The sequence below is a fragment of the Antrostomus carolinensis genome, unplaced genomic scaffold (assembly GCF_000700745.2).
Source record: "Antrostomus carolinensis isolate BGI_N321 unplaced genomic scaffold, ASM70074v2 scaffold4904, whole genome shotgun sequence".
Taxonomy (NCBI): domain Eukaryota; kingdom Metazoa; phylum Chordata; class Aves; order Caprimulgiformes; family Caprimulgidae; genus Antrostomus; species Antrostomus carolinensis.
This window is the reverse complement of record NW_010311261.1, coordinates 89498-116263: the sequence shown is the minus strand read 5'-3', so window position 1 is coordinate 116263 and position 26766 is coordinate 89498. Positions and strand designations below refer to the sequence as shown.

Sequence of the window (26766 nt, the reverse complement as noted above, 5' to 3'; positions counted from 1 at the left end):
AAAACACAGTGATTTCTAGCTACTAAGAAGACGATTAACCCTATCCTAGCAAAAGCCAGGACAATTTGAATGTTGGGAATTTTTTAATCATGTTGTTAAGCAGATTTAGCACTACTTTAGAAACTCTAGAAAGTTATAATCTGGTATTTCTAAATTAAAGTCATGTACCTCTATCTTTCTAATTTAAAAAGTAATCATGACACAGTTTACTTTTTGTTTTTCTGAGGCATTTTTGTGGTTGGAGACTTTCTTCCTAAACAAATAGACAGAGATGGAGGTAAAATATCAGACTTACTTAAAACTTTGTAGATTGGGAACAAATGAGCTTTCTAAGTTAGTGGCAGATCTTTCTTTTTAGCGATGTAAGGTACTAAATAGGGTTCAGTCTGCAAGTAAGCCACTCCCTCAGGCATTTGAGCTAGATATCTAAACTCTTGTGTAACCAGTGGATTTCCACGGTTCAGTTTAGTTGCCCATGCATGAACTTCAGCTTCGTTTCAGATACCAATTGTAGATATGACGTAGTTCCTGTAGGAGATTCCTGCCCTTCTGAATTGGCATTTGTAAGCCAGGTGGGACACACTGCAGCAGCTGTAATGGTACTCAGCATATTGTGTGTTCCTGTTGAAGCTGATGAATTGGGTCCCTAGTCAGTAAAGACAATGGATCCTAGAGTGCCGGGGTCACTCTGTGTGTTGTAAAGACATTTTAGAATTTATAATCTTAAAGAAGAATCTAGTAGACTACTGATTAAAAAGAATGGGACTTTGGCTATGCATATAGCTACACATAGATATCTGTCTACATATAGCAGGTATCTGAAGTTTGAACTGTGTTGTCTTGAAAAACTCTTGAGAATTCTAAGTTTATTCCTGTGCCTTATGCAGACACTAATTGAACTAAGCTTGCTCCTTTTTTTTAATTGACTTGCTGTCAAACGTAGAGTAATATTAATATGTTGTGTTTCCAACTGCAAAGTTTAGGATAGCAAAAAGGTTTTGTTGCTCTTGAGTCTTCCCTGGGTTATTAGTTACAACTGCATTTAATAAGCCACTCGGATGCTGGTCATCAAGTTTAAGAGGATTATTTTTCTTTTCTCTTGGCTTTGGCGTGTTCCCTCAAAATCTAACTTTCCAGACTGCACTGTTAGGAAAATGTTCACAAGTTTGTTTCCTCTTCTTGATAGAATTTAATGTGTTTTTTTTTTTTTTTCCTTGTGGGTTTTAGCTTCGCTGAACAGGTCTGTCTTGCTGCAATCTACTTCTAAGTGAATTAACTAATTTCAAATTATTGCTATCATGTATGATTTAAGTATTATATGCTAATTTCTAGATAGTCAATTATACTTTCACTTGAAGCATATTTTAAATGTTTGCGGTCTAGTTGCAGGTTCTTGCTGTTGTCTTTATCATTAGTCTTTTAATTTTTTTTCTTTAAGTTTTCATGAAACAATTTGGTAGATGTCTATATAATACCTTGCTTAAACTTGTGTTTGCTTTGTCCTATTGATATCAATAAAACAAAAACAATAGTTTTTATTATTACGCAAATTAGGTATTTGCATGTACTGAGTTTCGTAGAGTTCTGAGGGAATAGAACTTAATTTCAGCTCCTCAGCTGCTCAGGAAGGAGCAAAGCTTGTTCCCTCCTCCTGTTACTGTTTTAAAGTTATTGTTGGTGCAAGGTATGCTGTATGAGAGTAATATAAGAATAGATGCTGTCATGGCAGCTTTTCTCCAGGAGAGGTGTCAGATGTGTTAGTACAGTGGTTCCAGCCACACCTTCCCATGGTATCCTCCCTTAAGCATCCTTGTCCTGTGAGACATCTCAAGAGGCTGGAGAGATGATCCCAGAGATGGCGCAGAGTTGTGGTGTCCTTGGGGTTCTCTCTCCAAGTGACTCTAAATACCATCGTTTATGGGCTTGGATGGAAAATACCCAGTGTTTAATTGAGTCATTCTAGCACTTGATCCCTAACATCCTACTGGAGCTCACAGACTGCTTGACCTGATTTTCTCAACAGCTTCACAGCTCCCATGTTGATTAACAGGTTTACACTTTTTACATCTCTGTCCTTATAAATAAGCTATTCCCTTCTGTAGTGTTAACTAAAGTTCATCTACATATGCTTACATTGCTGTCAAGTAGGCCTAGCTTATGCTGACTGCCATAACAGTTTAGCTAAAATAATATCTAAAAGTACTTTCATACTTCTATTCCTTGCAGGAGGTTAAACACAGGATCATGGTTGTAGTCTGTGTTATCATTTAATATTAGCAAGTTCCTCTTGAAAACCTAAGGAGTGCTGTTTGTTTTTACAGTCTTTATCAAAGTAGCTTGGTCGTCCAGTTCTTCTGGTGACCATATGTAAATTTAGTACTTGGAATTGTATGTACTTTGACAATGACTGATACAGTGTGTTCCAGGTATCACATTTGCCTGTTCATGGCATAATACATCACGATTTTCTAGCCAATAAAGACTTTACAGCTGAAAAAGTATTTGAACCAGATTACTTGTTTACATAGTATTTTAAGCCAGAAGTCATATTCTAATTGACTTGCGCTTTTAAAAACCCCTTAAAATGTTGGGAATACGTGAATAACACATTTCCTGTGCATTGAAGCAAGATGGGCAAACAATAAAGAAGGCAAAAAAAGAAATAATGGCTGTTGTCTTCCTTATTTATGATGAATAATAAATTGTCATTGTTCTAAAGGCTTGTGAATCTGGATAGTGAATTCCTGCTCCTCTTGGCTATGGGTTTTCTTGGTGAATCTCTTGACTCTTCAGAAGAGAGACTACTCATTAGTTAACCACAAACTGATACAGGCATCGTAGTTGACCTGATTCTTGCTTTTGAGCTGAAGTATTGGTTCCCATGCAGTATTCTATTTCACTCAGTATGTTTAAAGAGGGAAGATTTTTAAAAAAGAAGGGAAAAAATCCCATTTTGTTCTTCAGGCTCATTTTAGTTTAATCAGCATTTTGCCTTCTAATGTGTTTTCCACTGTTAACAGATATTTTAGTCTTTACTATTTCTATTATGTCACTAACTTTATATATATGTAGATAAATGTATAATTACATTGATTTTTATATGTTGCGAATTATGCTTATCAAGGTATTTACTATCTGCTAAAGTTAATTTACTAAAGCAACTTGCTATTTGTATGAAAAGACAAAACTCAATGGAGTGTGAAAATATTTCATTTTTATGGAAATTTGTGGACTAGTGTTTGTTATTTATAGCTCATGTGGCTGATAAGCAATTTAAGTATCTTAATTATAAAATAACAGTAGATCGATAATTAGACATGATGTAATGGCTAATTAGTAGTCCATTATGTCTTTTTGACTGTGGTGCATATAGAGATCTAAGAAATAAAATAGTTTATTTTCTCTATTATAGGTAGCTTGCATGCAGCTCATCAATGCTCTTGTTACGTCTCCTGATGACTTGGATTTTAGGCTTCACATAAGAAATGAATTTATGCGCAGCGGATTGAAAGAGATATTGCCAGTAAGCATCTTGTAGTCTCTCTCTGCATTAATATTTAAATTATTGGACTATTTGAGCTTGAGAGTAGGAATGGGAGAACAAGTTCTAATAAATTATTCTCAAAGGCATTTTATTAAGTCTAGGCGTGAGCAGTTAGATATGAGAATCAGTCTTAAAATAAGAATGAGAAAGTGAAGTGTGCTCTCTGAACTTTATGCTGATTCCTCAGCGTTTTAGGACTTTAGATTTAGAACATGACACTGTTGTGCAGTCCCTCGTTAAGCCAGACTGAAGCCATGTTTACCTTTTGAATGTTTAACTAGTGTTCTTGTCATTTTAAACTTTAAAATAACATAGACTTATGAAAGTTATTAAAAAGATAAAGTTTATTTACACATGGAAATGCTAATTTTACAAGCCTTTCTACTGTTTCTTCTTTATAGCAATTGAAATGTATAAAGAACGAAGCACTAGATATTCAGCTGAAAGTGTTCAATGAGCATAAGGAAGAAGACATGATCGAATTCTCTCACCGTTTAGAAGATATTAGATCTGAACTAGAATATCCTTTTTGTATCAGCAAGAGAAACATGAACAAAAGAAGTGTATAGTGACATTTTTATGGTACAATTCCTGTTTAAAAACATTATCAGTCCACATTTGACTGAAATTATTTTTTTTCCTTTCTATTACTTTCCTTAACACTTTCACTGAAGTAAATGATGTTTACAACATGGTGTGGAATACAGTTAAGGACACTAGCGCTGAAGGATATTTTCTTTCTATTCTCCAACATCTTTTGTTGATAAGAAATGATTATTTTATACGGTACGTTTAATGCTATGTTAAATATTAATTATGGATTTTTTTGGAAATTAGTAATTAATAGAACATTTCTTCCATAAATTTAATGATAAATACAATTTAGTCTTTTTCTGTGCAGATTGCAATTTATAAGTATTCCTTTGTGAACTCATGTTCAGAAATATCAGCTTTGAATAAGAATCCCATCTGTATGTTTTTGTTGCTTCTGCTTAGGATACAATTATATATATAGATATAGATATAGAAAACTATTTTTGTTGAGATCTGAGCCTTATTGATTGCAATATATATATATATATATATATACACACACACACCCCCTTAAAGTTTAAGAGTGCTTGCCTGATATGGGTACACCTGTGCTAGACCTCTTCCACCTGAAAGGTCTTGAATTCATACCTTGAATGTTCTGGGCAAGTGACCCAGCTGTCATACCCCCCCCAGCATTTTAGAACAAGGTGCTTTTCATTCCTCTTACTGAAACAGGGCTACAATGCATCCATAATCACAAAAGTCACAAAACCAGAATGGATCAAGCTGAAGGAAGAGCCGCCTTCTTACTGTCAGGAAGCAGAAGGGAGTCCTTCCTTCCTGTATTTCCATTGAGGGAGTTTAAGAATTATCTTTAGATTAACTGTTTTTTCAGACTTTGTGTAAACTGTTCTTGTGTAATAAATATCCAGACGCATTTGTCCTTTGAGACTTTCTGGGTTTGCACCTACTCTTCTGTGGAAATAAGTGAACCCAAATCTCTTGACTTAACTGTGTTCATAGACAAGAATTTAAGTATGTGGTAACAGATAAATATGCTGTAAAAGAACTCATCTCTCTCTTTAGTCCACAGTATTTCAAATTAATCGAAGAGTGTGTATCCCAGATAGTGTTACATCGAAGTGGAACAGACCCAGATTTCACATATCGTAAAAGATTAGATATAGATTTCAGTCACTTAGTAGGTAAGTACTATGTTTGGAAATTATTACAGCATCATACTTCTTTATATGTTCCAAAACTCAAGTTAATGTTGTAGATATGACTAAGAATCTTGTGTTCCCTGTATATGTGCAAGTGTGTTTGTTTATTTTTTCAAGATATTTGTGTAGATAAAGCAAGATTAGAAGAATGTGAAGAGAGGGCTTCTGAACTTTCCAGAAAAGTAAGTAATTTTTAAGTTATGTGATCATAAGTGACATGGAATTACTTCATGAATGGTGTACCTGAAAGTGGCATAGTTTTTAATTTCAAATTACTGTTCATTCTTTGTTAAGTGGGAATTTGTATGTTTCCTGTGGAGTAGGGAGCAAAGTAGTGTAAAGTAATTAACCTCAAACCTTAACTGAGAGTCTTTCTGCTATTTATTTTAAAGGTTTCGGGTACAAAACTCCCCAAAATCAATTGAATACTTTATTCTAAAAGTTATCAGTTTCTTCAGCAAGGTAAAGAGTGGGAGAATAAGAATTGATTCATTTGTATCTACAGACTCTGTATTCCAACTTAAAATACATTAAGTATTTTATGCTGTTTCATGCAGTAAAGACTTGTAGTGGTAATTGAGATGGTACTTCCACTCAGTGGATACATGGAAGTTAGAACAGCAGATATATTGTATGTGTCCTTAATATTGTTAACACATGAGTTTTAACAGACATAAAAGGAAAAGTTGGAATCTAAACTAACTATACAGAACTGATTAATATAAACAATTTTCTTTTTTTTTTTCTCACTTCTTTTTTTTTAGTTTGAAAAAGATTTTGTAGTTCATCAGGAAACCCAGGCCCTACTGCAGAAAAAAGAAGAAAAAATCAATGAACTTGAAGCAGAATTACAAGCTTTTAAATCACAGGTATAAGACAGTTTAAATGAATGTATGAAGTATTGTTTTTGAAAGGCACTTAATTTTGCATATTTTGCAGATTCTGATAGTACAGTTGAAGGTTTTTTAAAAAATCCTTGTTATCGATTTTTATTGACTGTTAGTTTCCTTTATTTCTGGTTTACACAAAGAATTGTAGTGTGACATTAATTAGCTGTTTGACTTTCCAGATGATCCTTTTTGTGCCTGAGCTCTGTTAATTAAACTAGTTTCTTATGTTTCATTTGGATTTTGCTTTCAGTGTCATATATTTCCAAAGTAATTAACCACATAGGGTAATAAGTCTTATACTTTTAGATTAGCATTCATCACTGTGATCTTTATCCCTCCACAGGAAATTATTCATTATGCAGTTTGCTTTGCTGAAGCCTTACCATGGATATCCAGCAGTGAAAGAAATAACCTGTGGCTGGATAAGAACATTTCTTGATAATTTTTCAATTTTCAAGCATAAATATATATTTTAAAATGTGATGGAGAGAAATAGTGCAGATTTTTGAGAGTAATATGTGAGTCAAGTTTTAACTACTTCAGATCTAAAGTCTGTGTAAGCAGACTGTGTGACCAAGTGATTTTTCCTGTGTCTTATTTCCTGGAATAAGCAACACAGTCTAAAGATGGCTAAAGACAGACAGCATTGGGAAGACATGCATATAGGAAAGTGATAAAATACATGTTTTCATCATAGAGGTTTTTTTATCCTTTTGAGCTTGTTTAATTTTCTTGATGAGGAAAATTACTTTAGCTTTGCTTTGGTCTGTTTAAAAATGTCATTCTAATTCAGGTTTCTTGTCGGAATTAGCTGTTAATGTCAAAGTCAAACAGGCTTTAAAAAGCAATTAAAACAATTATTTCATTCTATAAAAATAATTTTAGTGAGAGCTGTATTTCATTCATTAAAAAAGTATTTTTATGTGCGTATCCTGAAAACAAATACTTTTTGTGAGTGAATTAAGTTTTCTCTCCTACTTTTTTTCTCTTGTTCAATGCATTTTTTTTTTTTTACATGCAGACAGTGAGCATAATGTATTACTATGTTCACTAATAATCATGCCATGAATTATCCCACTGTTAGTGGAATACTTGGAATGTTTTGTAAATATAAACTAATTGATTACTACAACTTAGTATTCTTAAATCCATTTTAAGAGGAATCTTTGGTTTCTATATAGGATCAGTTGCTACTTAGCATGGCTACTTCTACCTCTTATGACTATTTTTCTCCTGGTCTCATTCTTTTACTCTGTTTTGTATTTGGTATTTGTTCATATATTTCTTTTGTTGTTAGAGCCTAATTGTTCAGTGTCTACTTGTCAGTATAAACAATGTGCATGTTCAGAAATTAAAAATAAAGTAACGTTGTAGATGTATTTATTTGTATTTATTGGTACTTAGCTATTTCCTTTTAAAAATATTAAATCTTTTGTTTATTGTATTTCTCGCCATTTTTAAAAATATAATATACTGTTTCAGCTCATAATTATCAGTTGACAAGTTGACCTGTAGATAAATACTTCTTATTTATTGTTTTGTTGTTTTTGTCAGGTACCTATTTATTAATGTTTGAAGGCCTATGATAGAAATTCTTTAAATAGTAGAAATAAATATATATTTTTTTAGACTTACTGAAGTGCTAATAAGCCTGTCTTGATACAGTGTAGATGTCCTTATGATATAGAATAAGAAGTTGATGTGTAAGGCAATTGTATTCTTTTGGAATAATTTTTTTTTTTCATCATTACTTTGTCCTTTCAATTCTGTAGAATGAGAATGCTCCTGTATTGGAAAATATTTGTTTTTCAACAGAATTGCTAATCTTTTCAGATTCTTGGAATGTTGCTCTGTAATCTGTAGGATAAATAAGAACACTAAAGATTAGGCTTTCTTTTTTTTTTTTAATTTGAGCTAAACTGTGGTGGTCTATATAAGATTTCAACAGGATACCTATCAGACCCTTTTTAGATCATGATCAGTGAAATATGACAAGTGGGATATAGCATTTCAGTTTCTCCTTTTTGTGCACAACCCCTGGTCTGAATGTCTGTTTCAAATGTTGAAACTTCCAATTATGGAATCAAAAGCACATTGGCCTCATTATAATTCATATTTGATTGTCCTATAGAATAAAAATGGCATTGACTTTCAATTGACTTGCTGGATTTAATCTATAAACTACAGTTGTTATGGCATTTTGTTAATAAAAAATGTGAAACTGAATAAGAATATTTTCCTTATCAGTATGGATCCTTGCCACCTGGTTTTCTACCATCAACACGTGAAGATGCATCTATCATTCCACTGGAAGCTGCAGGACCACATCAACTGCCACCTCCTCCTCCTCCTCCACTGCCTTGTAATGGAGCAATTCCACCACCACCACCTCCCCCTCCTCCTCCACCACCTTTGAATGGCTTGGGAATTCCTCCGGCTTTTGGTGGTGCTCCTCCACCACCGCCTCTACCAGGCCTACCTGGAGCACAGTGGTCTCCACCTTCATGTACTTTGCCGTTTGGAATGAAACCTAAAAAAGAATTCAGACCTGAGGTTACCATGAAAAGACTCAACTGGTCCAAGGTAGTACTGATTAATGGCAAATACTTGATGTAAAATCTTGCATAAAGCTTAGGGTAAATAGATTGTCAGGAGTAAGATTATATGGAGAAATTGATACATTAGTTAAAATTATGTAAGATATCAATACTTTCTGCCTTTATTTTTCATTGTTTTCTGAAAACTGTCTTTCACTGACTCATGAATCGTCTGGGCAAATATCTGTTGACTTTCTGAGATGCCTGGAAAAGTCAGTTCTGGTCTGGAATAATACCACCTTGATACCAGCGTGCTTCCTGGGTCCTATTATGCCTTGTCTTTTAGCAAACCCTTTACATTGGATCAGTCACTGCACTATACTGATAGCTATGCAGTTGCCAAACAAGTGTCTTGCATCTATGTAGCCTGGACTGTGAGAAACAGCATTGTGGGTCTTTCCATATGTCCTTAGTGTAAATATACTTATGTAAGTTTAATTAAGGTTGGTAAAATAGAGTCAGTTTATTTTTTTAATTCTCCATTATGAGAAGATCAAATTTGCCAGGACTATAAATCTAGTGAGTTTTGGAAACTCTGATTATTTATACCAAAGTAAGTCAGTAAGAAGATTTTCAGAGTTTTATGAAGCAATCAAAGCTACAATCTGAAAAGTAAAGTACTTAATATCTAGTTAAACTAGCTGTGTTCAGAGGCTGTTGAAAGTTTACCCAAAGATAATTTACTACATTTAGACCTTGTATAACAGAGTATGTTATCTGTATTGCTTTGTATTGTTAGAATCAGTTTCTCCAAAAGCACTTACTGTAAGCATTATTTCCTTCAATCAGAAATATATTAACAACTCTAAAGATGAGTTATATACCAGGAATTCACATTTTACAGAACTTCTAAGTGTTTTGTTTGCTTAGACTCTACAGAGCACAGTCTCTGCATAATATAAAAATAATTTAATTAATAAAATTTTGTTTTGTCTTCTGCTTCTAGATCAGGCCTCAGGAAATGACAGAATCCTGTTTTTGGGTCAAGGCAGAGGAGGACAAGTATGAGACTGCTGACATGCTTTGCAAATTGGAACTTACCTTTTGTTGTCAAAAAAGGGGTAAGTAATGGATTGCTTTATTTTCAACTTTTCGAGATATCTTCAAAATTCTTCAGGCTGAAGTACTATATGAAAAAAATCAGAATATAACATTAATATTCTGTTTTTTAAGTGGAATGTGTGAAGAAAATGTTTGAAAGTCCTAGACTGCCTAAAGCAGTAATATCGAACTATTTTACTTAAAGGATGACAAAAATTGTTTGATCTATAAGGAAAACCTTATAAAGAAACCCTCTAGAAATGCTTCTGGATAATACAGACTTTTATTCAGTCACATTTGAAAAAATATTTATAAAACTTTGTCAGAATACCTTCATGAAATACTGTGACCTAATCTGGAGTCTGGAAGATGATATATTTACCCTTAGAATGCATATGATAATTTATGTGTTTTGATTCCATTTAGGAGGGGAGGCTTTTAGTGAAATTTTTTAGTTTCTGATAAATCTAGCAATATAGATCTCCTTTGATATTTTGCTTAGCTTCTTCAGCTTTTAAAGCCTTGTGGAATAGCAAAATATTTGGAAGTATTCCTGCTTTTAAACCTTTTATCCCTTTCTGGAAGTAAGTAGTCTCACCAGTAGTTTAGGTTATTCTGCCCAATATATAAAGTGCCTGTCTTTCCACTGTTATTTCTTGATGTGTCTACCCCCTCCCCCTCCTTTATTGGTATCAGAGACTTAGTACTTTGGGGCAGCCAAAGGGGTGCAATGACTAATTCCTTTTCAAATTGAAAACGTATTATTGTATTTTTTGTTTTACAAATTTTGCTTTAATATTTTTATGCGCACAGCATTCTCAAGTTTCTCAATTTTTTAAATTTTTTTTTGTATGCTTTGACTTGTATTATCTAATTTTGTTTGTTTGTTTCTTTTACCATAACTGAGAAATTTATTCTACTTTTGTTAAAGTGGACTTTTTAGTCTCTAGCAGTATTTCTACTGTGTTGAGTATTCCAGTTTATTAGTTGATACTTAATAATATTAAGAATGTTGTACAAAGATAGAAAGGCAAGAAAACCTCACAGGCTGTAGACATTTTTTGTTTGAATCTATTAGAATGAGTCTAAAAGATAATTGTGGTGCCTTTATAATGTTAGGAGAATTCCCAGGAATGTTCCTTGAGTTAATAGGTTGGAAGGTTTAAAAGCCACTGGAGGAAATACTGTTTCCTGTGTGTAATTAAACAGTAAAATTTGGGAGACAAGATGATGTTCAGGCCAAACATGTTAATGGCTCAGAAGAGGATTTTGAATCTCTACAGACAGTGAGAACGTTAGAGTTAACAAGATTAACATCCTGTCAAAGTTTAACTGAATGGACTGAATACATTGTTTTGACAAAACCTTAATAGAAGAGAGTTATTTGATCTACAGTTGAAAAATCAGTGAAGTATCCTCTTCTGCCTAATGAGGGGTGGGAGGGTGATTAAAAGGCTATAGCCTGCAGGGACAAATTAATTTTTTTTTAAAGGTGGAGCTTACTTCTTAATCTTTTTTCTTAAGTTTTGAAACCTCTCTCATCTCACATGGATTATATAAGTGTGCCATCATCTTAATTTTTCAAAGGGAGTGGAAACACTAAAATTTTTATTTAGAACAGCAAGTAGGTGTCAAAAGGGCAACATGGAACTAAATTTCATCTTTGTTCAAGTGAATGGTTTCCAGAAATTTGCATGGATGCTTAAATACATAAGTAGATAGCACCAGGCATCTCAGTGGCTCTTATTAACAGCATGAATTCTAGTAAAGACAGCAAAGTAACTGTTTTTGTTTTCATGACTATGGAGAGAGAGGATGCTTGTTTGTAGCTTATACATAACTTACCGATTATAACAAAACTTGCCAAAGAATTTGGAGACATACAGTTTTCTTTACTTTTCAGTCTTGAAGAGATTTAACACCATGCTTTCTAAAGTAGAATCAGCAAGCTATTCACTAGGCTTGATTTGGGAACAGTCCTTGACTATTTCTAAAGCTTCATCTCTATAAACCAGAAAGATGAGAAGCTGAAAATGATTCTGTAGCCAAATGGCAGCCTACAAAGAATAAGCTGGTTTCCACTCTGTTGAAGGGTCTGCTTATGCACTTTTTTCATTGAAGTAATTGTGTAAGAAGAGGTATCCAGTTGTGGAAGCGGGGACCAGAATGTTCAATGATGCTTTAACTGAATTTTATTCTGATTGAGTAAAATTAGATTGAAGTACTTAAATGTTCAGTTGGTGCATTTTGCTAGCTGATGTGCATAAAGTATTTCAGTGTTGATCCAGAAGAAGAAGTCTTATGTTTATGTAAATAATCCATTGAGGAATTTCTACTAGAAAAAGGAATACAGAACAGTATAGAAAAGATTTGAAGCTTTAGCAGATGTTTGTATAGAAGTTATAAATGATGTTGATTCTGAATGGATATTGAAGCAATTGAAATAACTGAAGATGTTATGGAGATTTGAACGAAACATTAGTGCCAGAACAAAAAAGTAAAAGAGAGTCTAGCTTCATAGCGTAGGGAAAATAGTGAGTAGTAACATGGAGCAAAGACTATACATGGAGAAATAAAATCACTTTTGTTGAGGATGTCCAGAGACATGTCCTTGAATCATGCAATTATTTAGTTTGGAAGGGACCTCTGAAGGGCATTTGGTCCAATCACCCTTGTGAAAGAACCAGTCTAGTTCATGTTGCTTGAGGCTTTGAGCAGCTGAGTTTGAGATATCCCTAAAGATGGAGTTGTATGGATGGACAATCTGTTCCCATGTTTTTCAGCATTGTAGTCAATTCTTTTCGTAACATCTTGGAATATCTCTTGTTGCAACTTGAGTCTGTTGCCTCTTGGTCCTGCTGCATCTACAAGAAGAATCTGGTTCCCTCTTATTTTCAGCCTTCTGTTGGGTAGTTTGAGACAGCAGTAAGACTTCCCTTGACCTTTATCCTTCTCAAGACTGACAGCTTTCAGCCTTTTTCTCTGCATCTCATGATTCAGCCCTCTAATCATCTTGATGCTTTTCCACTGTACTGTCTATCTATATTTATCTTGAAGTGGGGAACCCCAAATTGAGAAAAAGTAGTCCAGAATATTACCCTCTACTCCCCTTCTCTTTTGGGGAGAATTATCACTTCTTTGACCTGCTGACAATAATCTTGGTAACATACTGGAGGAAATGCTTTTACTGTGCTACTTTTTAAATAATAATAATGATGGTGATAATGATGAGTTTATGCAAGGGCTATGGGTGGTATAGGGTATTTTCTCTTCATTCTTTTAGTTGTTATAAAGCTGTTTTTGTCACTTCTAGAAATGGAACCATTTTGTAAAAGCAATGTGTTTTATAAAAGTTAAAACTTTGAGCTGGAATAATAGAAATATCAAAGCACTGCTGATGGTATTCTTGTAGTAACTTACTGAAGACAAAGTCTAATTTATTTATTCACTCAGAATTTATTCTTATCTCAGAATAAGTTTGTAATCTTATAGAAATCTCAGAGTATATATATGAAAGAAGTAGGCAAGGGCATAATGGAAAACTAACTCTTTTGTCATAAAACCATATAGATTTACTGCTACACAGGGAATGTGAGAAGAGAATATTAGTTTGGAGTCTGGAACTATAGGTCAGTGTGTGTATGGAATATTTTCAATGTGAATGCTTGAGTGTATTTGGTTTGCATGGCAAGGTTTTGGTAGGGGAGGGGCATAGGTGTGGCTTTTGTGAGAAGCTGCCAGAAACTTTCCCTATGTCTGACACAGCCAATGTCAGCCGGCTACAAGATGCACCTGCCGCTGGCCAAGGCCAAGCCAATCAGTAAAGCCTCTGTGATAACATAATTAAGAAAGGGGAAGAGAAAAAAAAAGCTGCACACTTTGCAGTGAGAGAGAGGAGTGAGAATATGTGAGAGAAACAACTCCACAGACACCAAGGTCAGTGCAGGAGGAGGAGGAGGTGCTTCAGGTGCCAGAGCAGAGATTCCCCTGCAACTTGTGATGAACACCATGGTCAAGCAGGCTGTCCCGCTGGAGTGGATGGATGCCTGAAGGAGGCTGTGCCCCTGTGGGAAGCTTGCACTGGAGCAGGTTCGTGGCAGGACTGTGGCCCAGTCGAGAAAGAGGAACCCACATCAGGGCAGGTTTGCTGGCAGAACTTGTGACCCCGTGGGGAGCCCGTGCTGGAGCAGTCTGTCCCTGAAGGACTGCACGCCATGGAAAGGACCCAGGCTGGAGCAGTTTGTGAAGAACTGCTGTTAAGATTTGGTTTTATTTCTCATTACCCTCTGATCTTATTGGTAATAAATTAAAATTAGTTTTTTCTCTCAAGTTGAGTCTGTTTTGCCCGTGCCAGTAATAGGTGAATGATCTCTCTTCATCCTTGTCTCGACCCACAAGCCTTTTGTTATATTTTTCATTATATTTTCTCTCGCCTGCCCACTTGAGGAAGGAAAGTGATAGAGGGGGCATCTGCTGTTCAGCCAGGGTCAGCCCACCACATTGAGAAAAGATTTGTTTGTGACTGAAAAGTGTACATACATTTAAAGTATTTGCAAAAAAATATGAGAGTTTATTGTGAGATGCCCAAAGAAAGAAAAAACAAACAAAAGATTCTGGAACCTTCAAATCATTAGCTTTGTGTCAGTGGCTAAAAGAATAAAAGTAAGGAATGAAACCACTGCCTTAAAGACATCAATGTAGAAGTAAGGTATGCTCCTTGACTCCTACCCTGGCTGGAAGTTAAAGGGAAAAAAAAGTAATTGAGAAGTTCTGAAAATAAGGTGATGAATGTGAATGGTTTGCATAAATGATCTTTGATTTTCTGATAACTTTTCTTTTTAAAGGCAAAAAGGAGGATTGGTATGAAGGGTAGTGAGAGACTTGAAAGAGAAAGCAATAATAAAAAAATATCAAGTGTTTAAGATTTATCAGGATTATACTCATGGTTGCAGATCAGTGAAGAAAATCTGTGAAAAGCCTTTTTGGCAACAATGGTATCAAAGGAATCTCTTACTATAATTCTTTGAAAACAATAAAGTGAATATATGACTTAAAGTTAACTGGTATACGAAATATTGAGTAGCAGAGCTGGAGCAAACCTTATATGTACTTTTTTATTATCTTAAGCCTAAAAGATAAGATGAGCAAACAAAAATGCTCATTATCAAATGACAACCGCTTTGTAATAGATGTTTTGAAAGCCTGATGGAAGGTGAACAATCCCTGGTGTATGATTGTAATATGCTGCTGACTTTGTGAGAATGAGTAGATGTACAGACAGGGGAGTGACACTTTGCATAAAAGAAAGCATGATGTGTAGCAGCATGAAAATCTTGTGGCGGGGAGAAGAAGCCTATGAAACCTTGTGAATGGAAATTCTTTCTAATAATATAATATTATACTGTATTAATAGCTCTTGGATCAGATGATGTTTGTGATGAGAAAATATTAAGTGAGATAGAGAAGCTGCAAATTTTGTGGCAATAAAGTGGAGATTTAACTACCTGCATATGGGCTGAATCGATTCCTCATCAGGATGTTATGAGAAGATAAAAACCTTTCGGGTGCAATAAATGACTGTTCCCAGAATTCCAATACCTAGGGGAATTATACATTGTAATGATGGTGGATGGTTTTTCCAGGGGAGATTTAGTGCCATGTTGCAACCAGGGCAATGTCAAATCCAAACCCCTCCACCCTAAGTGCATGAAGGCAGGTGCCCAGGGCCAGCTCTGGCTCTTAAAGCACTTGCTGCTGCCATAGAGACAAATCTGGCCCCGAGCAAAGGAAGGGACTTGCCTTCAATGACTGTTTCCAATATTCCTGTAATCAGCATGAAATAAACTGTTCTGGGAATTTAATTGAGTCATGCACAGGACCTAGGAGGTTGGAGTAGGAGAGGAGGAGAGAATGATCACTATCTTAATGTTCTACCAGGAGAGAACAATCCAAGAAAATCTATTATACGAGTATTCAACTTTGGGACAGGGAGCTAAATGAAAGATGCAGGTCAAGCAAGCAAAGTACTCATGCCTACTAGCAACCCAGAGGCTGTTCAGAAAATGCCGTCTCAAATATTTGGTAAACTTTGTGTTGTAATTCAGAGAAAGCCCAACTGAAGTTATGGGGTAAAAAAATGTGTGTGACTAGATAGGAAAGTTAAAGACACTATCCCAAGGAAGAAGATAGCATTAAAAATGTGGAAGGTCTGCCCAAATGAAGATAACAGGAAAACTCATTAAATGTAACTAGATAAATGTAAACAGGACATTCTTAACATACTCTTTTAGAATTCTGAATTTCTTGCAAAGCATCCTTCAGTTGATACTGAAAAGTATGTTTATTTTTTTGAAAATGAAGTTGTCTAGGGAATTAGTGGGACCACTTGGTGACAACTTCAAAAGTTCAACAGGTTCAAAGAACATTAAACAAATTCGGAAGTAATAGGTCCAAAAGAAATAGGAAAGGATGTATTTATAAGAAGAGGAGCTTCCTCTTTTGGGAAATGAGGAGAATGTATTATAAGTAGTGATAAGGCTGGCATAGTGTCTTTTTAAGTAACATCTTTTACTGCAGCTTTTGGAGAGAGGGTGCTGGGCTAGAGGAATCACTGGTCAGACCCAGTAGGGGATTTATTAGGTTCTTAATCATGGGTATGAGAGTGCCTGTTTGCTTGGAGTAGCTTCAGGCTACTATGTTTAAGACACAATGCTGAAATAAAGTAAGATTTTATATGCAAATACTTGGTCTTGTCACTTATAGAAGGGAAAAAAGTAATGAAACACCTGTAAGAAGTTTAGTTTGTGGAGATACTTTGAAGAGTACTGGTGTGGAGAAGATAAAGCAGTAAATTGGTCTGTGAATAAGTGTAATTAATGTAGTTCAACTGTACTAGATAGGCTTAATGTGGGATATGTGTTCAGAATAACTCAAGAGAGAAGGTGCTTAAAATCATCCTTTGGGTGCTTTAAGTGGTTTGCCAAAGGTGATTCCCAGACTTAGGAGGTTGTATGGAGCATACAAGAAGCAACCTCTAACCAGAAGGAAATCTTTGGAAGCATTTAAATACAGAATGACAATTTATGTAATATATTCAAAATATAAGAAAGGTAGTAGTTTCTGAAATACATGCATTATAATTAGTGTACTGTGTTTATATCTTATTAATAAGCTGATTTGATCCAACTTTTTTTTTTTAATGTAACTGTCATGTTTTAAGTGTTAAAGTCCAAACGAGGATTAGAAATTGATCAAGCATACAGGAAACCACTCCTAAATTCTTCTTTATTTTTAGCAATATGGAGATAACTGCAGTTAATGGAAGATGGCATGGAAAATTAGAAATTTACTCTTCTCTTCTAGTTATTAAAGGGAACTGATCTAGTAAACTTGAGAGAGAAAGATTGCATGATCTCACCTTTTTTTTTTTTTTATCAACTGGGACAGATTTTCATCCTAATCTTATTGGAGATGGCAGTGTCTGATCCCATCACACCAGAGCTCCTGCCAGACTTGATTATTCGGAAATAAAGCACTTCTGTGGGAGTGCTATCTCTGTTGGCACTTGTTTAGAAAAGGTCAATATAGTTCTCTCTAATTTTTTTCTTTTCTATTTTTTTTTTGCTTTTTGCCCTCTGTGTACTCTGTAAGAAAAACCATCAAGGCCTAAACTGCTATAGTGCCAAGTCTCAAACATTTTAAATCAGAAAAGAGAGTAAATGCTAGCAAGAAGGTAGAATCAACATTATAATAGTTCAGTGCTGTATTTGACATCCCACAGCCTACCCAGTGTAAGCAATAGAGCTTGTGGTCAGCTACCTGAAGGATTAGGCGGAGCCCAGTGTCCTCATACTTTGCTCTTCTGGAGGAGGATTTACACAGAAGTTGCTCTAAACTGTGCTTCTTACAGAATCTTTATTACAAACCTGTAAGACTGCCAACAATATAGTCTAGCAACTTCTGCTAATAACATAGCACTGATTAACTTGAGTTATGTTTTAATATAACTCTTGTGCAGGTAGAAGTAAAGCTTGCTATGTGTTTAGTTTTGGCTGCCTTGCATTATCACCCCAACTACTGCTTAAACCAAAATTATTCTAAAAAAATTTTGTATATAAAATGAAAAAGGAAAAAAAAAAAGTTTCTTTCTGAAGAATGGAGGAGTAAGTTATAGGCTTTTATGAAGGTCAGTACCCGATCACTTTTACAAAGCATTGAATGTCAATGGTATGTTGCAATTTCATAGAATCATAGAATGGTTAGGATTGGAAGGGACCTTAAAGATCATCTAGTTCTAACCCCCCTGCCATCAGCAGGGACATCTTCCATCCAGCCTGGCCTTAAACCCCTCCAGGGAGGGGGCATCCACAACTTCCTTGGGCAACCTGTTCCAGTGTCTGAACACCCTCACAGTGGATAACTTCTTCCTAATATCTAATCTAAACCTGCCCTCTTTCAGCTTAAACCCATTTCCCCTTGTTTTGTCATTAACGGCCCTTATGAAAAGTCCTTCCCCAGCTTTCTTGTAGCCCCTTTAGGTACTGGAAGGCCGCTATAAGGTCTCCCTGAAGTCTTCTCTTTTTCAGGCTGAACAGCCCCAACTCTTTCAGCCTGTCTTCATAGGAGAGGTGCTCCAGCCCTTGGATCATCCTGGTGGCCCTTCTCTGGACTTGTTCTAACAGGTCCATGTCTCTCTTGTGATGGGGGCTCCAGAACTGGACGCAGTATTCCAGGTGGGGCCAGTATGTTGCCTTTCCATGGAGGGAAGGGATATTATATTTACTGTTGCACCGGCTGTAAATGTATTAGTTGTTTCTATTCTTAACTGATAGAATTACTTCTGCTCTTATCATACTTAGATGTTTGTAACAAATATATTTGTTATGTAGAGACTGATATTTTAAGAATCAGTGAATGAATATACTTCTGTCGTGGTTTGATCTTGGCTGGCTGTCAGATGCCCACCCAACTGCTCTCAAATAAAATGGAAAAGGTTGTGCATTGAGTGAAAGACAGGGAGATCACTTACCAATTACTGTCACAGGCAAAACAGACCCACTTTGGGGAAAATTAAACTCATTTATTTTTTAATGTCCTATCATGGGTAGGAAAAACCTTCAGTTGTTCAGACTGTTAAGTGTATTTTAAAAAGTGGGATGTGAATAACTTCTAAAACCTGACTTTCGTATCCAGGTAACACCATGAATATGTGGCAAACAAAAAAATGGAAAACCCAAAGAGGATATTAACATACCAATGGTTGGAGTAGTCTGATAATAGCATTTGTTTTGTAGTTTGATTTTTGTTTTTTTTAAACTATATAAGTTTTAGCTTCTTTTCCCCTTTAATCTCTTTCTTTGGCAATTTCTTAGGATTAATTCTCTCTTGAATTAAATATTGAATAACTGTGTCATCAGTACCCTAATCTGAGTACGTCAGAATCATCAGTTACATCAGATCATTATTCTGGTAGGACTGTAAAAAAAGGCAGTCTGTCAGGAAATGTTATAAATAGTTTTAGAAAACCTTTGTTGCTAGAAAGGGTACTTTAACTTGTATTTGCAGTTAGGAAATGCTTTGTCAGACAGTGAAAGGATATTGTTGAAGAATTTGTTACAGCACCTGTAAGTAACTAGCTAAGCACAGTATTCATTTTATCTTAATTTTAATTTTTTTAACTTATTTTTTTTGCTTTATGGCAGAGTTGTAATATGTGTTGTTATTATTAAGTGATTGGTTCTTACCTTCTACACACAGACTATTGTTTCCTGTTGGCTTCAGAACAAATTGAGTGCTTTTCTTTTTCCTTGGTGAAATGCCTAGAAGGAGTAGTTCCTGTAGTTCACCTTTACCTTTTTATTTCAAACAAGCAATTTTTTTTTTTCATAGTTGATTTCTATCCACCATACAATATTAGTCTTCAGTCAACTGATGTTTGATGAAAACATGGCAGTATATTCAAGCTAACAAAAGCACTCCACTCCCATTTCACAACACTGAGGTAGGAAAAGCCTTTGAGGACTTCATGTTTTAGAAGCAACAAGAGTCTTCCTTTATTGATTTTTAGTAGAGAATGTTTTTACAATGTGACTGGATAAAATCTTAGAGGAGATAAGTATTATTTTCATGTATCCAGAGAGGAAAAAAAGTCTGCTCAGTATTATAAATCCTAAACTATAAATACCAATGGAATGGAAAAACAGGTTTGAAACTTGGAATACAAGTTAAAGGAGGTGATCACAGTGCCCCTACTCTGTCTAATAATTTTGTTTATTTAATGAAAAATACTCACTTTAACAACTTGAATGTTTTTCCCTACACCAGCAAGAACCTTGCAAAAATTAGTTTGCTAGTGTTTATCACATACAAGGTATAAAACTCTCTGTACCTAATAAAAAACTTTTTCATAGGTTTTACCTTCTTTTCAGTTTTGTTACATGTTTAGGCACTAAGTGCTTTTGATTAATTTCAAATCTAACATTCCAAGCATTTATATGGGACTAAAAGTAACACTACATTTGAGTGCAATAAAATCTTCATTACAACAGTGTTTTTATTGCAGCCTTTTTTCATTTTGAGCTGAGAAAAATAATTTAAATGCAAGAAAATAACTGTTTAACAAACCTTATTTGGCAAACCTTCAAAGTCACTGATGATGAAAATTACTAGTACTTAAATTTCCATGAGCACTACTTTTTGTCCTTTAGAATATCTACCATTTAGTTTCTCAGTGAATGGCTTGATTCAGGCAAAATTCATTTCAAGGACAATTCATTTTTAAAAAACAAAACAAAAAAATCCAACAAGGAGATTATATGTTAATGGAGCAGTGACTTCCAATTAGGCAGCTGTTAGACGGTACTTGAGTAGACACTGGTATGCCATGTAGACTATAGTAGTATATTTGGCAGAGGCTTTGGCAGAGATTTATTTATTATTATTATTATACTGCACAATAGTTAAATATTTACAGTGAAGTAGTATTTGTGTTTTCAAATATGTGCTTCTTCAGGATCAGTTTGTTGCTTTCAGTTTCATTTAAATTAAGAGAATGAAGACAGTGGACAACATATTCTGTAGCTTTTAACAATTTGTGTTTCTGTTTTATGGCTTTGCTTCCTCACTATTCCTATTTTTACAAGTTAGTGGGGCTCTGCTTTTCTTTTTAATTCACAAGATAGTTATTTTTCAAACTTACTCACCTCTAACAGCATCTGAGTAATGAAACTGAGAAACCTTATCTGCTCTATTACTCAGTTTAACAGAAAAACTAGATGTTTCTTGCTGTGCAATCTGAGTTATCCTTTGATATAGTAAATTCTAAAATTGTACATGCGTATGTATAGCTGACAAGCTAGAAAGAAGATGAGTGTTTATCTTTGCAGTTCCTTGATCGTGTGGTGTAATGCCTTATTGCACTTAAAATTTGTCTGCAATGTACTTGATCTAAATGCAGAAGAGTTTTTTTTGTTGTTGCTGACATTTCAGGGCAAGATCTCAAAGCACACAGCATTGCGAACCAGTTGAGGGAGGTGATCGTCCTGCTCTACTCTGCACTGGTGCAACCTCACCTTGAGTACTGTGTGCAGTTTTGGGTGCCACAGTATAAAAAGGATATAAAGCTACTAGAGAGTGTGCAGAAGAGAGACACAAAATTGGTGAGGGGCTTAGAGGGGGAGCCATATGAGGAGAGGCTGAAGTTGCTTGGTTTGTTCAGCCTGGAGAAGAGGAGACTGAGAGGAGATCTCATCGTGGTCTAGAACTTCCTCACAAGGGGAAGAGGAGGGGTGGGTTCTTATCTCTTCTGTCTTGTGACCAACGATAGGACCAGGGGAAATGGCAGGAAGATGTGCCGGGGCAAATTTAGGTTGGCCATTAGGAAAAGGCTCTTCACCCAGAGGGTGGTGAGGCACTGGAACAGGCTCCCCAGGGAGGTAGTCAACGACACCAAGCCTGACAATATTCAAGAAGCATTTGGACAAGGCCCTCAGACACATGGTCTGAATCTTGCGACTGTCCTATGCTAGCGCACGAGTTGGACTCGATGATTCTCGTGGGTCCCTTCTAACTCACAACATTCTATGATTCAAAACAGTGGGAAGATGGAAAAATCAACTGCATGTTCAGCAAGACTGTGTGAATGAAAACTGCTATCAGAGCTGACAAGGGTAGATGTAACTGAAATGCATGAAGAGAAACAGGGATTCAAGGCTGAGATGCATGTTGCAGGAGAAATCTTGACACGTGGAATTCAACAGATCTATAGTGCTGCTGTGAAAAGAAACAAACTTGGATAGATACAGCTATAAACAGAGTTAGATCATCCTAACTACAAAAAGCCAAGAGAGAAACTATTGTCAATAGTAATCTAGTAGTGTGAACTAAATTCCTCTTATAATGCTCTGTAGAAGAGAAACAGTAAAGATAAATGGAGGATTGAGCTCAGTCAAATGGGGAAAGATAGAATCCATTCAGAGCTGGCTCTCAGAATGCACCTGTAAGTCTTCCTTATTTAGCAAAATAATGGAAGAGGTAGTGAGCAAGTGGGGACAAATGGTGAGTTAAGCTGTGCTGTGCAGATGCATGCTTTATAATAAAAATAAAGAATCTGAACCACTGGAACAAAATACCTGTATGCGCTGGAAGCAGCCAGTTCTGCTCTTCAGATTACTGTTGCTGAGAGTAGGTATGAAGCATATTTGTAACTAAATAAAAGCCTTCCTGAAACAAGAGTGGCAAAAATAAGTCAGTATGAAAAGAGTAAGATAAATTAAGGACAAAGAGTTTCTTGTGTCAAGGGACTATTGTGCTTCTGATTTGTCAAGAAAATACCATGATTAATTTTGCTAGAACTTGTGCCTACTTTTAGGGTGAAATAGAAAATTGTGTTTCACTTCCTTAAAAATAATAGCAAAAAATTGTTTGTTCATACCACTATCAGTATTTATTCTGGACTGTCTCTATAGCTCTTGGTGCTTATGGGATGCCAGTCTCTGAAGATGGGCTTATTCTCTGATCAGCAGTTGGATTTTTCTGCTTACTCGGGGAAATATTTGTATTGAGTCTTTCGAGGACCAGAGTCATATAGATTTACTTAAAGTATAATTCTGCTATAAGAACCACATTTACTTCTGAAAGTTGTATATTCAGGTCAATTAGAATGAATACTTTTTTACTGTTTGCAAGTAGAACTAATAAATAATTTTGATGCATGAGAGATTAGAGTAATTCCTCAAAAGTCAGTGAGGTTTAGTGACTAGGTAGTCAACCATTATGCGTGTGTAAATGTTGAAGAGAGAGATAAAATCCTATTGTACCTCATTTAGAGATGTTAATGTAATCAGTATGGAAAGGACTAAAACTAATGCAAAGTAGACTTATTTTTCCCTTCTTATCTTTCTCCAGCATTTAAAAATTCAAGGCTAATACAAAGATGTATTACTAGATAGTAAAGAAATACTATTATTACTGTTGTTTTATGATAAATTATATTTTTCTTTGTAAAAAAAGTGTAAAATAACTGAACCTGCATATAAGACTGATTAATCAGAATCCCTATAATAGAATCTACATAATATTCAGTCTTGCAAAACTGTAGCACAGACTTTGAAGAGCAGAAATTCAAGAAGCTTTAATGATAGGAATTTTGTTTGCTTGAATTGCTGAAGGAATGAGAAGTTTTTTGGAAAGAGGTTTAAATGTACGCTAATTAGAAAATCTTTTAATATTTATCCTGAAACTATATTCACAGTATTTGTCTGATATATCAGCTTTGTTAGTTATGTTAGATTTTCTATTATCTGTTTTTAATGCAGAAGTACAAATCCTTTTTTGACATAAGAGAAGATATTTTGCAGTTGTTGCACTCAGTTTTGTAGTATGGTGTGGTATTTGTGTTCTCTAGCCAATAAAGACAAGAATTCACTTGCAAGTCCATCATCACCATCATTTAGTCTTGTTCAAGTAGTATGTGAGATACAACCATGTTTAAGTGAGAATGAATGCTCCAGTTCTCTCCTACTTTCTTTTTAATATAATATTCTGAAATGCTGTATCTTCAAGCTTGCTTGCAGTGGATGCTTTCTCAGTTTGAATCTCTTCCTCTGCTTACGATTGGCTGATCACTTCATTCCTTAATGTACCACAAGAGTGTGTCATAGTACAGTAAATGATCTGTATTACTGAATATCTATTACAGATTTGGTGAAGGATGAGAGAAAACTCTTAAGAAATACAAAGTTTGGAAGTAACATCTGTTGTACATCTGTAATAATGCTGAAGATATGTGGTTCTGTAATTGGGAGATACATACTTTAGGCATACTTTCAAATAGAAGACTTTTCACAGTTCTTTGGAATAGTGAGGTCAATGTTATTTCCTGCAAGTTTATATTTTTGGTGAAATTAGCAAGAACCTAGTTTCCTTGTTTATTCCTGTTTGTGTCAATTTTTTATATTTCCCTTTCATTTTAGGGAAAGCTTTTAACAGAATATTTTTATTTAAAGAAAATCATAGCATTTTGTTAGCTATTTATGTAGAATAGTACACTGATTATTAAATCTTTGAGCATATTTAAATGTTTCAAAGTATTTAGGCTGTGAATTAATGGAAGAGGATTTCTTGTAGGTTAGAAATGTGTATAAAATACTAAATTTACTTTGTTATTTTCTTTTTTAATGGTTGTAATTAAAGGCTTTTAATGAGCAAATAGTGAAATATTGTTCTAAGATCAGAATACCGATGTGTTTTTGGAAAACTGTGCTGCAGATTCCAATATAGTCTCTAGTTATACTCTCCAATCCTGACAAAGTTAAGGTGATTTACATATGTTTAGTGTGCATCCTGTTTATTGGCTTATAGAACTTGGAACTTTTTTGTCTTTTTTTAATCTAATAATTATGTTTGCATATTAACTAAACAAATGCGGTTTATTTCAGATTAGGATTTCAGGTTTTATTTCAGAGTTGGGAACTACAACCCTCATTACATTTTATTTTACTGCACATCTCATGCCACTGAGTACAAATAAATAGCATGTACTTTTTTGTTGCATTTATAGTACTCTAACTGTTTTTGAATAAGATAAGTATTACCTTAAGTGTTATTTTGAAAAGACTGTAGTTACACAGTGTTTCATTAAAGTAGCTATGGCATTTTAGTATTATTAGTTATTTTATTTATTTTCAGTTTTCCTAGAAAACTTGCTCATGGCTCCTGCTGTTGCTCATACCTGTGGTGGTGTGAGCAATCTGGAAAAATATGCTCTAAAATATAGGGAGACTGGTGCAGAGGGAAAGTACAGCGCACATGCAAACATGGAAAACAATGAAGTTTATTGGAAATATTTTTATGAGGTAGCTTTGTATTTCTGAATACAAAAAGTAAAGATAAGCATTAGTTAGAAAAAAATCACATTAAGGTAATATTTTATTTAGATTATGAAGTATTTTACTGTAGAAAATCTGGAAAGATACAGGAAGAAGCAAGGACTGTTAGCACAAAATCAGCCTGTGGATGTATGACGGCGGTGCTAGACTAAGTTTCCTTTGAGAACGAAATACAAGCTTTTTGTTTCAGTATCTTAGTTGTGGTACCACAGTATATCAGACTTGCAGTGATCAAGCAGATTTTACTGCTTTTAGTATATAACCAATTTTTCACACTGTTTTCATTGGAGAAAAATGATTAAGCTGCTTGCATCTTTCAAAAAGTTGGAAAGGTGCACTATTAGCAGAAGCAGCACTGAGAACACAGAATGATACTTTATGTTTTATTTATGTAATTTGGAAAGAGAAGTTGATATTTTCTGCAATTAACCATATCAATGTAAAGCCCTCTCTGTGTTACATTCAGATATACATTGATAAATACATTAATATCAACAAATCAGGGGAGTTTCCCTTATAGATTGCTATTGAAACATGTTTTCTGGTGTTTAATAAGCCTTTAACAATAAGAAGCTATAGCTCTTACTGAGCATTGTACATGAGAGTCCCTGTATCCCAAAGAAAAGAAAGCAATACAATTTGATTCCTGAATAATCTGATATTTAGCGGTATCTGATGCAATTTCTTTCCACTGTAGACACCTTAATAAATATATTATGAATACAGAAATTTCACCTGGCGTAGTTTGTACGTTAATGATTTTTAGATAAATTAACTTGTGAATACAGTTACTAGATGGTACTTGCTTTCTTTTTTGCTTTGTCAGTTTTCTGCTCTTTCAAGGATTTATTCAAGAGAAGCAGAACTTTAATAGACATTCCATAAGGTCATAAAATTTATAAGTTATCATTGACTCATTTTGTATTTTTTTCATATTACTTTTTATTAGTTTTTTTTCTGTATTAGACCTGTCCAAAATCAATAGTTAAAATAGTCACTCTTCTGAACAGCCTTGAATAATTGGCTTATTACAGGGTATATTAAAGCATATAATCTAAATGAAGATATGCTCCATTTACCTTTACTTGCAGTCTTGTTATGGCTTGAGACTATGAGACTTCAGTGTTTAATATGATGACCACACGGATTCTTAACAGTACAACTCACATGCTTAGATAGTATACTGTATAATAGTGCAATCTTTTGCTTGACACAAAATGCATTGAAACTTCTAAAACCTCATTAAGTATTCCTTATGTCCTATTTCAACTACTGTTAATGGACTAAGCAATCTTTAAATGTGTCTAAAGTGATAATACAATTTGATGTAAACTGTAATGTGTTAAGTAGAAACTTCCTAAACTAAAACATATTAAAACTGTTTCCAGCTTGAGCGTGTAAGGTCGGTCAGATCTTTTGGCCTATAGAAGGCTCATTGTAATACCTACCTTTTCTGAGTTGTTTAACACCCCTAGCCCCCCAAGGAAAAAAAAACAAACCACACACCTAATACCCCCAACAAAACAACCTGCTTTCCCTTGTCCCCTGGAA

At 34.8% G+C, this 26766-nt stretch overlaps 1 protein-coding gene across 1 annotated transcript in view; it reads left to right on the top strand.

Annotated features, from left to right (window-relative positions):
* Positions 1-3112: 3112 nt before the first annotated feature.
* The window catches only part of DIAPH3 (diaphanous related formin 3), a gene marked incomplete at its 3' end in the record, with an annotated part of 101694 nt that continues 78040 nt past the window's right edge, over positions 3113-26766 (top strand). Inside the window, exons 1-9 of the mRNA XM_010166671.2 lie at positions 3113-3124; positions 3413-3523; positions 3946-4064; positions 4214-4330; positions 5165-5283; positions 5419-5483; positions 6066-6170; positions 8439-8774; positions 9735-9849. Coding sequence (XP_010164973.2) covers positions 3113-3124; positions 3413-3523; positions 3946-4064; positions 4214-4330; positions 5165-5283; positions 5419-5483; positions 6066-6170; positions 8439-8774; positions 9735-9849 — 1099 coding nt within the window. The remainder of the gene's footprint in view (positions 3125-3412; positions 3524-3945; positions 4065-4213; positions 4331-5164; positions 5284-5418; positions 5484-6065; positions 6171-8438; positions 8775-9734; positions 9850-26766) is intronic.